The sequence below is a fragment of the Malus sylvestris genome, chromosome 2 (assembly GCF_916048215.2).
Source record: "Malus sylvestris chromosome 2, drMalSylv7.2, whole genome shotgun sequence".
Lineage (NCBI taxonomy): Eukaryota > Viridiplantae > Streptophyta > Magnoliopsida > Rosales > Rosaceae > Malus > Malus sylvestris.
This window is the reverse complement of record NC_062261.1, coordinates 33997346-34014742: the sequence shown is the minus strand read 5'-3', so window position 1 is coordinate 34014742 and position 17397 is coordinate 33997346. Positions and strand designations below refer to the sequence as shown.

General features: G+C 38.1%; 2 protein-coding genes across 24 annotated transcripts in view; one reads left to right on the top strand and one right to left on the bottom strand.

Annotated features, from left to right (window-relative positions):
• Nucleotides 1–17397, bottom strand: part of LOC126599301 (uncharacterized) — a 78016-nt gene that overhangs the window by 3231 nt on the left and 57388 nt on the right. The window lies entirely within an intron of this gene.
• Nucleotides 426–8308, top strand: LOC126599405 (uncharacterized). 22 transcript variants are annotated; one of them, XR_007615132.1, is made up of 12 exons: nucleotides 500–971; nucleotides 1093–1179; nucleotides 1304–1391; nucleotides 1961–2029; nucleotides 2406–2461; nucleotides 2585–2624; nucleotides 2735–2794; nucleotides 3141–3188; nucleotides 4787–4891; nucleotides 6483–6593; nucleotides 6661–6746; nucleotides 7485–8056. XR_007615132.1 is itself a non-coding variant. In XM_050265784.1 (2 exons), exons 1-2 carry the CDS (start codon nucleotides 530–532, stop codon nucleotides 2117–2119), a joined length of 537 nt encoding a protein of 178 aa, XP_050121741.1. In that variant the 5' UTR covers nucleotides 426–529; the 3' UTR covers nucleotides 2120–2399. The 22 variants fall into 22 exon arrangements, 1 of the variants encoding a protein (XP_050121741.1); XR_007615127.1 differs by having other exon boundaries at nucleotides 1093–1199; XR_007615121.1 differs by adding an exon at nucleotides 8179–8308 and having other exon boundaries at nucleotides 504–971; nucleotides 1093–1391; nucleotides 7485–7572.

The following is a 17397-nucleotide window of genomic DNA, read 5'->3' as shown; positions in this document are numbered from 1 at the left end:
AATAAGCATTAAACAATATTTACATTATTTTTTAACAATATTTATAGATAATGTGATAGTTTAAGATAAATACGCTGGGGTCAAATTAATGTATAAATTATGCATTAAACAATATTTTCATATCAGTTAATGAAACGAAAGTGTGTCTACATATAAACTAACCAACACATGATCAAATTAATATCAAAACAACTTCAATTACTTATTCTAAAGTAGGGGGGAGGGCAGCGCTATTCACCTTTGTTTTGATTTTGCTTTATTTACAACAATGCCAGCCGAATGTGGCTGGGTTGGGGGGTAATTCTCAAAAATTCAGAGGGTGATTTTGTCTTTTGAGGTCAATTCCTCCCCCCTCGATTTTGCTTTATTTACAACAAAACCATGGGATATGGGGCTGGGTTGGAACGTAGTTATTAAAAGTTAGGAGGGTAATTTTGTCCTGTGCATTTGAGACGGATTGGGGTGGGTTTAGGTTTTGCTGTCATTCAGTGCGGGTTTCGGGTATGGCAGGCCATGCTTCCTCTGAGAGATGGATAGAGACAGACGGAGCGAGAGAGAGAGAGGGAGAGGAAGGAGTGGGGATCTCAGCACCTTTGCTGCAGATCCTCGATTTCATGAGAGTGGGAGAGGGGGGACAGTCAGAGAAAAGCATGGGGGGCCTTCGGGACTCGCAGACCCCGCAAGAACGACACAGACGGTCTCGCCTCCGTCGTCTTACTCCTCATTTCTCTGTCTCTGGAATCGATTGATCTATTCGAAGAGGATCGACAGTTCTGAAATGGTATTTAGATTGGTAAGGTTTGTGCGTGTGCGGTTGATGATCGTGGAAGCCAGCGACACCCAGACTGCAACATCGAATCCTCTCCGATCCTTATTCCCAAAAGCTCTCCCTCTGATTTGTCATCAGGTAAGAAGGAACCTACTGGCCTCAGATTGGATGATAAACGTGAAGAAATCACACTGACCAAACCGTGAGCATCAAAGATTGATTCTTTTTTTTCCTTCAATATAAATTTTTTCGATTTCTTCGAATTTTTATTTTATTTTTTCTAAATTTTCTGTTCATGGTTTTTTTTTTCCTTTTCTTTTCAGGAATTCAACAATCCCAGAGGTTGAAAACCACTGAGAAGAAAAGATCTCTCTCTCGATCTACTTTAAAGTGATTGAAAATTGGGTTTGGTGATTTTTCTGCTGTTTTTGTATGTTTTAGCTATTAATTGCCTTATAGAGGTTTTTTTGTTGCTGTGATATTTGTTGAACTGAAAAGGGTTTGAAGGCTGCTGCTTTACCGTTCGATTTGCAGATTCCATGTTGCATGTGCTGCTTTATTGCAATTTTTTAAATTCATGTATGAGGTACAAGGAAGATAAACGACTAAAAAACAAGTAGAGGTTGGTTACTAAGCTAAAAGAACAAGTGGTATTTTTTGGTTAATTGGTTGGGTTTTCGGATGGCTCTTCTGGGTTGTTGTTAATTGTATGTTTTGTGATTGAATTTGGCATCTATTTATCCAACGGATTAGTGAGCTAAAACTACAAGTGGGGTTGTTTTGATTTTTGGGTTGTTTAATTTTCTGTTATTTTATTGAATTGGATTTTATTCAATGGGGTTAGTGAACTAAAAGTGTAATTGGGTTGGTTTTGGTTTTGAATATCAGAGTCTTACATATTTGATTATTTATTGTATTTCTCCATCTAATGCATATGTGAAAATCATGAAGTTAGAAGATCTTGGCTTAGTTCACTTTATAACTTACAGTGCATGCATGCTACCAAGGTTAGAGGTAGAACACTGGAATGTCAACTTAAATTTATATATTGCTTAATTTGATTCCTCTGTTCTGTTAAAGCTCACAGAGATGGTGGGGAGGATGAATTACTTTATTTTTATTGTATTATAAATAGTCTGTTTTTTTTATTTCCCCCGAAAGTCTGCTTTGCTATTTAATCCTTCTTTGCAGGCAAGGATTTTAGGTTTGAATGCAAAATGTTTCCTCAAAATAGGGGGTTGTTGTTTGATGTCAATCAAGGTTTGTGTTGCCCTTATTATTGTTCTCAAAACTGCTAATATACTGTTTCAACTTATCTTTTTAGGCTATTCTGCCAGTTTTCACCTTTGAACATGTAGCCCATTACCTATAATTTCCCAATGACTAAACTTTAGACGAAAACTTTTATAAATGGCCACTTTAACTAAATGTCGTACAACTTTTTGTTAAAAATTGTCACATTTTAGTAAGCTAATAAATTATTGGTATGCACGTATGGACCGAAAATTAGATGGAATGTGGTTGAACATGACGATTGGGGGAAATTAGGCATTTTGGTGTTTTCATTTTGTTTGTCGCATTTTGTTGTTCTTGCCTAATTGTGATTTAATTAGTTTCGATTTTTAACTTTGGATAGGTGCTGTTTCACATTTTGTGCTCATTTTGGAAGTGATTCATAGGTGCTCTGTAAAGGTTAGTCTTATACTCATTTTTTAAAAACTGTGCATAGTAGTAGGTAAATATTGTGGCGTGTTAAAATCCTTGCTTTTGTGGAGTCTTTTTTTTTTCTTCAGATTTTGGGGCTTTTATTTGCAGGCTTCGAAGCTCTTTGTACTCAAGTAACATTGCCCTTGAGGTGAAATCTATGAATTTGACATATTGTTACTTAAATTTAATGAAAAGAATATTATGCTTGGTCGCAATTACAATGAGGAAATTAACATGACTCTGGTTTTCCTTTATTAGCTTTTTGTTGAAAGGTTGAGTTCGATGAAGAAATATGTATTTGGATTAGGCTCTGTTCAGGTGATTTTTTTTTTCATATTCGTTTCGGCCTGGCCATTAGTAAGATTTTCTATATTATTAGTAGGGAGAAACAAGTTTCTATCAGTTTGTTAATATGGATTTTCTTTGTCATTTCAGTGTAGTCATAAGCTAGGTTTAAGCCTTGAATTGGTTTCTTTGTAGTTGGATGTGCATTTAACTGCTTAAAATCTATTTGTTTCGTGTTGAGGACTAACTAGGTTCGCTAGATGCAAGAGTTTTATTTTTTTTACATTAGAAATTTAACCTCTGTTGCATACCTGAGGTGAGAATTTTGCTTTTATAATTTTTATTTACTACATCTAATGATCTTATTTACGAATTGCAGGAAAAAGTTGTCATGTCAAGCAAACAATTGAGCCATTTAAAAAGTTTGGTGAGTATCTTATGTCTTGGTTTGTGTTCAAGCTTGGGTTTCTTAGTTAAGCATCAGTCAGTATATTGTCATTCATTTATTTAAGATGTGGTGGTACTGTTGATGACATGGCTATAAATCACAGGATTTTTTATTTCTGGTAGAAAAAGAAATTTAAATTGAACCAATTTTTGGTTTTTTGTGTTTGTGGATGTGGTGTATTGTTATAGCTTAAGAAGAAATTAAGAAAGTTTGGTCATTTGCTTCTCGACTTAAATTGGATTGGTTTTTTTAAATTTTTATTACATGGTGTTTTTAGTGATGTTGTTGCAGCTTTGAAAAAACAAATTTGAGGTTTTTATTTAGTGAGACAAATGATTTTTTATTTGGTTAAAGAGGGGGTGGGGAAGAATAGAGAAGGAGGTAAATTGTGCTAATAGCTGCTCGAATAGGTTGTTAGTATATGGATGGTTAGATTAGGAATTTTTTTATTGCATTTTGTGATTGGGATCTAATTGCAGGTTTCATGTTGTATGTCTCAATCTTTAGATATAAATTATTTGATTAATACATGGTGTTGGCTGATTTAAGAGCGCACACACTTATAATCTCTTTTAATACCATGTTAGAATACGAACGCTACCTCAAAACCAGCAACAATAATAAGTTGACAGTTGATCGTTTCAACTTATCTGTAAGGCTTTTTACTTTACAGATTTGTAGTTCATGCTCTTAACAGTTAGCAATGTATTTAGCAGTTTTTAAACATGAAGTAAATCTCTGTGTTTGAAATTTCACACTTGACCTGATTGGAGTCTAAGGTTTACAACTATATTATTTAATTGTTGAATTTTTCTTCATGGAATACCCTGCATTTTTATGCCTTTTCTTTTTACTGATTTTTTAACCCTTTTTTTTTTCTTCATGGAATACTCACATTTTTCTGCCTCTTTCTTTTTTTGCTTCGATGGCTGAAGCACCACCTTAATGGCCACATCAAAAGCAGCTTTCACATTCAATTTTATTCTCCCAAAAGCTACAAATGTAGCTCCAATGATGGGTCGAGTAAGGTCCCTCAGTCCATGATTCACTCTCGATCATCCGTTCCCTTTTGCATGTCGGATGAGTGGCTGGATTTCGAAAGCTAAGTTCAATTTTTAATTCGATTCTTTACTGTTAGCATAGATTGTCATCATTTCTGCCTTTTTGCTGTGAATTATTTCCAGATTTTGTTGCACTGTTAGGTCAGGTTTTGAGGGTTCCTTTATTTGGTTTTGGGGGTTCCTTTATTTGTTTCGTTTTCTCTCATTTTACGGATGCATCTCTGTGTTCTATGTATTGTTCTTAAGTAAGGTTAGTTTCCTTTATTTTTTTTGGGTTTTCAGTTTGTTAATCTGTGACTCTGTGTTTAGATTTTTCGTTCGTGTATGATTAAATGGGTATTGGGTACGACCTTTTTTTATGATTAAATGTGTATTGGGTTTTGGTTGTTGAAATTATGATTTTTTTCCTGCTTAAGCTTCTTGCTCATTTTTCTGGAAATGGGAAAAATTGAGGAAATTGATAAAATGGAAATGGGAAAGATTGGTTTTGTGATTTTTGGTTTTGTGTTTCTGCAGGTGAAGTTTCTTTGCCGGGTGGGAAAACAGAGGAGGGGGACAAGGACGATGGGGACACGGCGACAAGGGAGGCGAAAGAGGAGATTGGTTTGGATCCTAAGCTAGGTATAAATGTTTGATCTTTCATCACTATTTGTTTCAAATTTAAGTTTGATTGAGCTCAAATATGTGCATTTGAGTGGACACAGAACTTGGTTAGTTGAATTATATGTTTGCGAAAATGCAGATTGATGCGTTAGTTTCTTTGTATTGGAAGGTGAAGGTTGGGAACTTGAGTTGAGTTGAGGCTAGAAAGAAAGGCTCGGGACTTATCATTTACTTTTCGTTTGCATTCGAAATGAGTTTGAATGTAAGGTTTAGGGTATTAATTTAAAAACCAAAAACTGAGTAATCATACTGGTAGATTGGAGGTGTTCTTTAAGAAGTATCTAGCTGACATGGTCATTTAGTTTGTAATGTACTCATACGTTCTTCGTGTTGTTCTGTTAAGTACACGTCCTTAATATCTACTAACTTTAATCATGTGCATCTGAGTTTTCAAGATACATCCTCGGAATCCATAATTTGTTGACGGGCTGGAGGGAGAGGATTGTTGGAATTTTTGACTCGGGTGCGGGTGGGTGTGGCTGTGGGTGATGCATCGGTCAGAGGGTTGTTGGGGGGAGGAGAAGAGGGGGACAGAGGGACTGACAGATTGGAGAGAAATGGTAGCTACGGGTTTCGACTGAGTGGGAGAGAGATTTAGCTAGGTCCTCTGCCAGGACCTATAGGATTATGTCCACTTTTAGACAAAGGTCGGCAATGGTTGGCTTGGTGTTTGTGTGCACCGAGCGCAATGTCAAGAAAGAAAGGTGAGAGATATAGTGAGTGGTGGAGAGGGGATGGGACATGACGGTGTGGCGGGTTGGTGGGTTGCCAAAGTAGCGGGTTAGGTGCTAATAGCTGCTCGAATGGGCTATTAGTATAGGGATGGTTAGATTAGGATTTTTTTTGGCATTTTGTGATTGGGATCTAATTGCAGGTTTCGTGTTTCATGTCTCCATCTTTAGATGTTAATTATTTGATTAATACATGGTGTTGGGTGGTTTAAGAGCACACACGCTTATAATCTCTTTTAATACCTTATTAGAATGTGAACATCCAGCTAAAAAACAATAACAATCATAAGTTGAATGTTGATTGTTTAAACTTATCTGCAAGTCTTTTTACTTTATAGATTTGTAGTTCATGCTCTTAACAGTTGGCAATGTATTTGGTAGTTTTTAAACATGGAGTAAATCTCCGTGTTTGAAATCTCACACTTGACCTGATTGGAGCCTAAGGTTTACAACTATGTTATGTTTTCTTCGTTTGTGTTGTCTCATGCCTAAAAAAACCCAATATATGCAGCAGGGCTGTTAAAATTGAGCGGATTTTTTTTTCAGATTCCAATTTTAGTTGGTTTCTGTAAAGATTGTAATGGTTTCCTGTTTTTAAACTCTGAAAATTTTACTTGGTTTGTTTTTAATTTTTAGTTAGGTTCTCTAAAAAAATGTCTTTCAGTGTCCGTCCTCTGTGTGTGTTGTTAGATTGGGCTGTTTCTGGATTCTTAAATTGTGGTCATTAATGTCGTTTTTAGCTTTGAATTAAGTTGGAACTACTAATTTAACTAGAGTGTTATATGCCTACGTTACAAACCAGTTTATAATTTTCATAGAAAATAACTTCAATGAGGAGCGAACTTGAAGCTGAGCTGACAAGTTTGCAGCTTCAGCATGAAGATGAGTGTGAGAAGATGCAGGATGAATTGGATCTTCAAAAGTCTAAAGTACATATCTACCATTAAGTAATTGATGCTTTTGTACCTTTTACTTACAGAATGATAATTATCGCAGGAGGAGAAGCAGAGGGCATTACTGCAAATGCAGTGGAGAGTTTTGGTAATAAGCCACAAGAGGACGAAGAAGTGAATTCAAAGAAGGTTGGCTTTATAATAGATAACTCTCTCTCTCTCTCTCTCTCTCACATCCACAAACACAGATTCAATTACTATAAGTTGTTTAGTTGCAGTTGATTGGATGTATTAGTTAATCTTAATTTTAGTCCACATAAATTACCATGGCTGTGGAAATTGTACTAAAAAGTACATTTCTTTTTTAAAATTGAATTTTTTTTAATGCTACCAGGAAATAGGTGGTTGCAAATTATTTACTCCACTAATGAAGAATTTGTTAAATGCTATCTGTCTCCATCTAAAATGTGCCCTTTTTTTTCTTAGATAAACAATCTTTTCACTATCTTGCATGCTTCGGCAACAAAGATTAATAAAACTGCACATCTATTATAGACAGAGAGATGTAGGGAGAAGTTGGAATTGGAGAGAGAGAGGGTGAGGGAGGGATGGGGTTGCTTTCCGAAGATTTGTTTCGAATTGTTTCTCCAATTCTTTCTATTTGTTTGGGATTGTTTCTTTTTTACTGAATTATTTTGGTCCATGCCACTAAAATCTGATTTATGCTATTAATTGCTGCTTAAATGTGACTTTTGGTATTAATTTTTTACCTTTCATGTTTATGCTGCGTTTGGATTCCATTCGAATCAAATAATGTCGTTAATCTTGATATGAATTCTCTCTGCAACAATAATTAGGGACTTTAGTTTAAATTATCACTAATTTGTTCTTGCTTTGGCCTTGAATCTTGGTTAATTTGGACTGCAGGTGGTTCTGATATGGAGGAGAAGCTGCAAGAGCTTATGATCTTGCTGTACTTAAGTACGACTGTTCTTTAACTCATATAAACTTTTCGGTAGGGTTCAAACTGTTAAGAGTTTTATGATTTTGCAAAAACTTTTAGTAGCAGTAACTTGGTCTATTTGCAGTTGCATTATTACACTATACAAAGCTAGCAGCAGCTTAACCCCATTCACAAATACATATTTACTTCGTCCTTGGCGTCTACGCTTATTGCTGTCACTTCTCCTTTGTACTCTTCCTTCTTTTTGACGAAATTACAGTCTGCCCTCAGTCTCCGGCTTTCTTTTGCAGTTACACCCCTGTGCTCTCACAGAGGGAAGCTCATGGCTGACACTGTCGCTTAGGGTATATAATCTTTGGCATGCCATTGTCTTTATTTAATCATTCTTTGAATGAAATTCCGATAGACATCTACGTCGTAGTTTGACTTTGTTTTTCATTGCGCAATCTGAGTTGCCCCAATATCTTTTGTATGCAATTTGGTGTAGACAAGTGGTTTTTGATGATTTGGTATCTACAATTAATTACCCGTACAAGCATGAGTTTCGATTGCGGTCTCGATTTTTCCTTCAATCTGCAATTGATTTTTCTATTTTTTGTTTGTTGCAACTGTCGATTATATGCGCATTATTTTGCTTTTTTGAAATTTTGATTGCAGTTTGCTTTCTGCTGGACGTTAAACGTTTTTGTTCAATGATTATATATAGCTTCAGATGAGGAGACTAAAGAATGAGTTTTGGATCCTAATTATGGCTGCTCTTTCCTTGGAATGGGAAGTGCTTTCGATTCTTCTTCGTTTTCTTTTCTTTTCTTATTCATGTTGTTAAGGTTGGTGCATTCAAGTCCCGCGGCATCGCGCGGGCTTATTACTAGTTACAATCTATGATTATTATAATATATTAGGGATCTAAAATTTTCATAGCATTCTATATTATTAATCTGGATTACGACTAAAAAATTTATTTAAATTTAGAAATTAGGACATTATAAAAAAATAAAAAATAAAAAGAGAAATTAAGAAATTATGTGGTGGTGGAGAGGAGAGAAGCGGAGCAGGTGATGGTGGCTTGTTCAACGAAATGAAAATGGGTATTGGAATAGGAGATAAAAGCGTATTGGGCTTATTGGGCTTATTGGGCATTGGGCATTAGGGGGTTTGTAAAGAAAATGGGAGTGAATTCTAATTAAAAGAGAGAATCATGTGCTTTTTTAATTGCATTGGATCCAAACGAGTCATTTTGGCCCATTCGCTTAAAAACGAAACAGTTTTTTCTTCATTATCCATCTGATGCAGCTTACACAGCCAGCAGCTGTTGCTAATACCTCTCCTCCACGGCTCTACCATTTTCGGGTGGTCCTCAAAGGTCCTTACGACTACTTCTTCGGACCATCGGAGGGTCTTGAGACCACCCAGGTCCCTGAATGGATCCGCCTCTGTCAGCAAATCTCGACCAAACCAACACCTAACCCTCAATTTTGACGAGAGCGGAGGGGCTCAACTAGCACTCCTAGGCATGTTGTCCAACAAAGGGAGGGGTGGCCGCCACTTCTCGCCCTCACGTAGTTTGCCACAGCATCCCAGTCTGCATAGTAAGATATTGTCCACTTTGGGCCATGCCCTCACTGATTTATTCTTAGGCTTACACCCAAAACACATCTCTTTATAGGGAGGTGGGCATGTACATATAAGGCATATCACCTCCTCTCCCCAGGTGCTGTGGGATTTTACAATCCACCCCATTAGGGCCCGACATCCTCGTCGGCACACTTCTGGTCGGGGAGTGACTATGATACCAAATTGTCACATCCTAGTCCGCATAGTAAGATATTATCCGCTTTGGGCCACGCCTTCACGGATTTGTTATTGGGCTTCCACCCAAAACGTGTTTCACTATAGGGAGGTGGGCATGTACATATAAGGCACATCACATCCTCTCCCCCGGACGATGTAGGATCTTACAATCCACCCTCCTTAGGGGCCCAACGTCCTTGTCGGCACACTTTCGGCGGGGGAGTGGCTTTGATACCAAATTGTCACATCCCAATCCGCATAGTAAGATATTGTTCGTTTTAGGCCATGCCCTCACGGATTTGTTCTTGGGTTTCTACCCAAAATGAGTATCTCTATAGGGAATTGGGCATGTACATATAAGGCATATCACTTCCTCTCCCCCCGAGTGATATGGGATCTTACAATCCACCCCCTTAGGGGCCCAACGTCTTAGTCGGCACACTTCCGAGCGGGGAGTGGCTCTGATACCAAATTGTCACATCTCAGTCCGTATAGTAAGATATTGTCTGCTTTAGGCCATGCCCTCACAAATTTGTTATTGGGTTTCCACCTAAAACGCGTCTCTCTACAAAGAGATGGGCATGTACATATAATGCACATCACCTCCTTTCTCTTGGGTGATGTGGGATCTTACAATCAACCCCCTTAGAGGCCCGACGTCCTCATTAGCACACTTCCGCCTGGAGAGTGGCTCTGATACCAAATTGTCACATCTCAGTCCGCATAGTAAGATATTGTATGCTTTGGGCCATGCCCTCACGGATTTGTTCTTGGGTTTCCATCCAAAATGCGTCTTTCTATAGGGAGGTGAGCATGTACATATAAGACACATCATTTTCTCTCTCGATGTGGGATCTTACAATCCACCCATTTAGGGGCTCGATGTCCTCGTCCAGCACACTTCTAGTAGGGGATTGACTTTGATACCGAATTGTCACATCCCAGTCCGCATAGTAAGATACTGTCTGCTTTAGGCCACACCTTTACGGATTTGTTCTTAGGCGTTCACCCAAAACGCGTCTCTCTATAAGGAGGTGGACATGTACATATAAGGCACATCACATCCTCTCCCCCGGGTGATGTGGGATCTTACAATATTTGTACATATAAGGCACATCACCTCATCTCCCTTGGGCGATGTGGGATCTTACAATCCACCCCCTTAGGGGCTCGACGTCCTCGTCGGCACACTTCCGGTCGGGGAGTGGCTCTGATACCAAATTGTCACATCCCAGTCCACATAGTAAGATATTGTCCAGTTTGGACCACGCCCTCATAGATTTGTTCATGGACTTCCACCTAAAACGCGTCTCTCTATAGGGAGGTAGGCATGTACATATAAAGTATATCACCTCATTTCCTCCAGGCGATGTGGGATCTTACAGAAAAAATCCTATTTCTTATTGATTTTGGAAAAAAAAAATATTGGGATTTTGAGCGATTTTAATTCTTTTACACTGTATTTGAATGAAGAAATTTAAGATTACTAAGGAATTTTAAAATGACAAAAATTGAAATGACAGGATTTTATAAGGAAATGATCCGGAGATGATCCATTTCCCATTCAAACATAGTGTGAATCTAGAGGTATTTAATCAACATTTTAAGTGATTTTCTAAAATTCAAAGTGTATTTAATCGGGACTTTAAGACAGTTTATTAAAAACTTTAGAAATCTCGGTGTATTTAATCAGGATTTTAAATAAGTTTATAACATTTAATGTGTATTCAATTAGAAATTGATTCTAAATAATTAGAAGAAGTTGAGGAATTCGAGGGAATTAGAGATATTTCGTAGTGTATTTTAAGCATCTACAAATCTCACATCTCCTATGAGATTTTAAGTGAATTAAATCAAAATTTTGTATTCAATTAAGAATTTGAATACAAAACCCTAAAAAGTTTGCTTAAGTTGTGGGTGAGGTTAAGCAAAAGGGTTTTGATATGGAAAAATCAATGTCTGTGATGGCTATAAAAGCTTCGAGTAGTGCCAATAATAAGTCCATATGGACTCGAAATTGTGATGTTTATAAGAGGTGGGGTTGGTCTGAGGATGATGTTCTCTCTGCTTTCAAGCGGTACCCACATTGTATGACCAAGTTGGAGAAGAAAATAATGCAAGTCATGGAATTTGTAGTGAACAAGATAGGATTTGTCATCGCAGATGATTGTTAAAGCCCCGGTGATCATGGGTTACAGTTTGGAGAAGAGAATTATCCCAAGGTTTTCGGTTGTGAAAGTTTTGAAGTTGAAAGGATTAATGGATGAAAACAAGAATCTAGGTTCGGTGTTGTGCCTTACGAAAAAGCAATTTTTGGAGAGATTTGTGACCGGATATCGAACTGAAGTCCCTCAACTGTCGCGTGTGTACCAAGGGAAAGCTGCAATTCAAGATGTATGAGTACATATGAGAATTGGTAAGATTGCAAATTCCAGCCACTTGATGCAGCATTACAACTGGTAGCAGCTTTGGCATTATATTTTAAGGGTATGTCTTGTATACTAAAAACTATTCCCTTAAATAATGTTCTAATTACATATAAGTGTGACATGCAATTCACCTTCTCTTATTTGACAACCATCATTGCTTGTGGCGTGGTTCAATTTAACTATTACCGAGTGCAGTGAATAAAACTAAAAATTTCATATAGTTTTTGATCGGTTAATGCCAACGGCAAACAATATCCTTAGGGTAATTAGCATTTTCCAAGACTGATTGGAAGAAAGGCATTGATGTTGTCACGCCTCGATCTTGACATACGTCCAGGATCGACACGTGATGTCACCAATTACATATATATATATATATATATATATATATATATATATCTAACATACCCCGTCTCTGGGATATGTACCCAGTAGAACTCATGCCTCAAATTGCGTAAAGATTTTTCGTATACTTTATGGCTACATCTAACATCCTCGTTAGACTGCTTACGTACCCTAAACAAGGAGCAAGCCATTCGTAGTTCGTCATTCATTATACTCGAACATTCATCACATAAATCACCATTTCTCAACATTACCAAAATGCATATCATGCAATATTTCAAAGAACAAAAGACGAAGTACAATCATATTCTCTAGCCATATTGAACAACAACTCCAATCATAATAATAACAACCATATCCATTGTCATTCCACATTCCCGTCAATTAATCAATTCATGAATCAAATATGCATGATCTTAGCACTTAACTACGTTAATCAATCAATGTGATAACATATCATTTTACAAATTTAATTAAAGAACGCTATATAATTCCCTACTTGGAAGTAATAACCATAATCACTCCTAAGCATACATGGCCATAAGGATGGCCCAACGCGGATTAACCAAGAGCGATCCATATATAATATGGTCCCCCAATGCGGATTAACCAAACGAGACCACTAATGAACCCCCAACGCGGATTAACCAAGCAGAGTCACCCCTACAGAACTGTTAGGCAGTGATCACCCAACGCAGATTAATCAACCATGATCACCCCTAAGTATAAATGGACATAAGGATCGCCTAACACGGATTAACCAAGCGCGATCCATAAATAGTATGGTCCCCCAACGCAGATTAACCAAGCATGACCATCTATGTACCACTGGCACTGCTACATGGTGCAGACTCGGTGTCACCTAACCCCGTGACACTAGGGTAGCGATCCCCTACTAGCCCTCAGTTTAACAAACATTTCAATATGCACTTCAAATCCCTTTTCACAAATATTTCCGATCCGTGAATCAAATCACATTTAATATAAATAGATCGATGGCCAATTATAAAAATTACATTTTAACCGAAAACACATTTATAAAACCAAGTCACATCCACAAAGGATACTAAATACGAAAATAGGGTACTAACCATATCACATATATTAAAGTCACTCGCCAAGACAAGTACGCAAAGCCCCATTGAGTCTTTAGTAATACTAATTTTTGTAAATCAAATGGTTCCAGACATGTTGACCAAAAGTCAACTCTCAATCAACTATGGGGTTCACACCCTAGCAATTTAATCTGGAAGATCCACACACCATAACTTCCTAAGGTCCACATTATACATCTAGAACAACCTACTAAAATCTCATGGCGATTCGATGGTCGGATTTCTGCCAATTGCCATAATTAGGTGGCGATTAACAATTAATTTTACTAATTTAAAAATCCAGTTCAGGAAGATCCGTACATTGGATTCCCGATTTGTCAGTTCAAGATATCCTCAAATATTACGTTCTATAACGCATTAGAGTTTGGTGACAATCCAACAGTCGGATCATCGATTCAAATTTTGATCAAGTGATGTATCGTAATGAAACTAAGTTCAAACAACCAAACCACATCATACGGATATCAATTATGAAATTAGGGCATCTAATTAAATTTAGAAAGACATCGTTAGCCCACTGACCACATGCCGCCATGGGTGGCGGTTGACCGTCTCGACTTGCCGAAAAATTCAACTATTTCCAAAAATTACCAAATTTTACAGACAAGTAGATCTCAGTGAGTGGAGCAAGTTTCATACCTGTGGCTAAGTCCAATTTGGCCAGGAAAGACCTCAAATTTCCCACGAACCGACGGAAACCCTTGATTTTGGGTGTTCTTGATTCGATTCCAAAACAGCTCCGACGCCTCAACCAATGCATGAGCTTTGTTCCTGAGGTTTAGGGGAGTATAATGGTTATGGAGATCGAAGGAAATTGTTTCAAAATTTGGAGGATCGATGACAAGAACACCCACACCCACATGTACGGTTTTTCCAAGTTCAAAGCTAAATTTCTACAATTTTGGGTTGTAATAGGTAGAGGGAAGGTCGTGGAACATTTTTCATGGGGTTAGGTAAAGTGGTTCGCCCGAAAAACCAAAGAAAAACGGCGGGAGAAGATGAAGTGGACTAGGTTAGGTCGGAGAAGGAAACGGGCCGAAGGGATCCCATGCTCCTCTTCCCCCTCATTTTTCCTCCTTTCTTCTTTTTCCCATTGGCTCCCTTTCTCTCCTCCTCCTCCTCCTGATTCGTCAACCCCTCTCATTTTTTCTCCTTTCCCTTCCATCACAGCCACACACATGACACGTCCATTGCTCCAGAAAATCTAGAGCCTTCTAGATGAGGCCAAAATTACAACAATGTCCATAACTTTAAACGTTAATAAATATTTCGTTATAACTCCGTTTCACGAACGGTTTGCGCCTACTCGTTCGTGAGATCGTGCTCTATTCGAAAATATAAATTATGACCTCGAAAGATCTTTGGATTTTAAATAATTAATTTCCAAACTTCAAACTTTTGTAACTAGTTTAATTAAAATCTAAATTCAAATAAATTGATATAAATTCTTGAAAATAATACAAAATCTCAATAATACAAATACGTAGATCATAACAGTGAAATCCAGGAACGAGATTTCACAGATGTCATGAGCCTATAAAGAGAGGACTCATATGGAATTGGTTCACTATCTCCGTAACATACTGACACGCCCTGACCCTGATATTCCCCGAATACCAGGATAAACACGTGCTGGCCGACACCCGAGGGTGACGAAAGCCATTAATTGATACAAAAGCTAAGAATAAGAAATAAATAAAGGTTAGAAATTTAAAATACTATGAATTAATAATTTAGGAACGTGCTCAGAGCATACAACTAAACCTAATCACTAAAAAGAATTAAGATAAAATTGAATGAATAAAAGAGTGGGTCCTACATCGAGAAGATCCGAAGATGCTGCTGTGAAAGTGTCTTGACGCCGGGATTAGGTGTCTTGATCCTAAGTCCTGAATGGGGGCACAAAACAAAGGTGAGTTGACCAAGTTTATATATATAATAATAAAAAAACAGTTATCAAGTTAATAACCCCCACAGTTATATAATGAAAACTACTAGCATAATAAATTATGGATTTAATAAAAATCCTAGCATGCCAAAAATATCTCAAAAGCCATATATCGCGGAAAAGCATCGTGGAAATCGAAATATCAAACGTCTCATAAATCGTCTCGTAAGCGCAGTGTGCTGCTAGAAAGATCACCGAATAAATATAACTCCCGACCCAATACCTGCACTTAAGTCTCTGTGCCCGTAGCCAGAGATAACTCCCTCTCGGCCCAATGCCTGTCAACATGTCCCTTAGCCTTTCGCTAGGGATTATTTCTCCTGGCCTACTGCCAACACCAGATCCTCGCCCCAGGCGGCATAATGTCTACTAGGTACGCACAAATAGTTACGCCTCTCATAAATAACCACTTCATAGTATAGATATCGATCATCGTCTATACTATAAAGAGGGGTTTCAAAAACATGTTCTAGCATCCTATCATCATCTATCAGATAGTCTACCAGTTCATGGTTTTTATAGAAAATATGATATATTAAAATATAGCTCAATAGGCTAACAATTAATTCTTCACCAAAACATGAGACGATAATCAATATATTAAATCAACATGCTTCACATAATTCAATTCATAAATTTGTAGGCATGCTAATCATTTATGCAATTAAATTATCAAATCATGTAATTTTAGAAGGGGTCCACTTACAGTACTTAGTTGCCAAAACCTGCGCCACCAGCGAAGACGGAAACGTCACAATAATTGCCCATAAGCACATAAATGGTCCAATTAATAAAACTATATAAGAGCGATTGAATTTTGGAAAAACGGACATTAGAAACGGATTCAGAACGTCGAATTATCCTAGGAAGGGTCCCGGACGAAAACCCGAAAAGTCAACCCTAAAGTCAACGTTGACCGGGGGTTAACGATCAAATTAGGTCAAACGGGTTTTAGACTTGAAATCCGGATTAGGGCTTAGGGTTAGGACTCATTGGGTTTTGGGTGTAAAGGGGAGGTTTAGGCTTAAGCACAAACCCATACACATACCTACACGGCACAACCCACACACATATACACACGATCACACGCACACACACTACCCAAACACACACGCGTGCACAGCATGCACATGCACCATACACACGCACATACACGTGCACTGCACACACACACACACTTTACACACACGCACGCCTGAGCAAGGCCCGCATGCCTTAAACCAATAAGGGCTGGGTTTAGAACACAGGCCCAAGGCCCTTAGGTGTTGGGTTTTAAAAAAGAACATAACCAAAATTAAAAACTGAACGGGCCAAGGTACTGGGCTGGCTTCAAAACGGGTTAGGCCCGTGGGGAAATTTGGGTGGCCTGAAGGCCTGGGTGTTTCACGGAGGGGAAAGCCGGAGTTGCTACAACTCCGAGCTCCGGCCGGCGGTTTCCTAACAAACTAGGGTCCAAGTTTAGCATTAAAATGAAGAGGAGAGAGAGATGAGTAATTCTATATCCTTGCTTCGTTGTGAAATGGACGTGTGTGATCGGAAAAAGCCCACGAAGGCCACTGTTCGCCGGAAAGTTTGGGGGTTCTTTTCTTCTGTGGTGGCCCCGCCTTAACATTGAGAAAACAACGTGAATCACCACACACAACCACCAACAACAAGAAGTTCTTTGAGGAAAATAGATCGAGGTCTCACCTAACCGAAAAATAAAAAGGAAGTCGCCGGAGATTCGTTTCTCCGTTTGGGCCGACTTTAATGCAACGGGGAGAGGAAAATCAGGGCAATGATGGTGACTGGGCTGTTGGTCTCATGCACAACCTGCAACGCAGGTTGTTTGGGTTGCTCACGGTGCAGCAGAAAAGAGAGATGAGAGGGTGTTGAGCGAGAGAGAGAAGGAGAAAGATGGGAGGTTGGGGACAGAAATCAGGGGTGGGTCCCTTGGCTCACCATTTAAGATTCAAAAACAAATTTTAAAAGAAAATAAATTCCTAAACTTGGTGAAAATACAAAAATACCTTTTATGTACAGTAAATTCCAAAACAGGTTGTTACAGATTCAATGATATATGTTACCTTTAAGTTGTAGTGAACTGACCTATGTAAGTTGCTCTCTTATAAAAAGATGCAATCTTCAAGCATTGGTGACGATTATATAGGAAAACAAATTACAACTCTCGCCTATTAGTATTATAATATAGTGGTATTCCTTTTCACTTGTAAGTGAGAGATTTTTGGTTCGATTCTCGTCAAAGGCG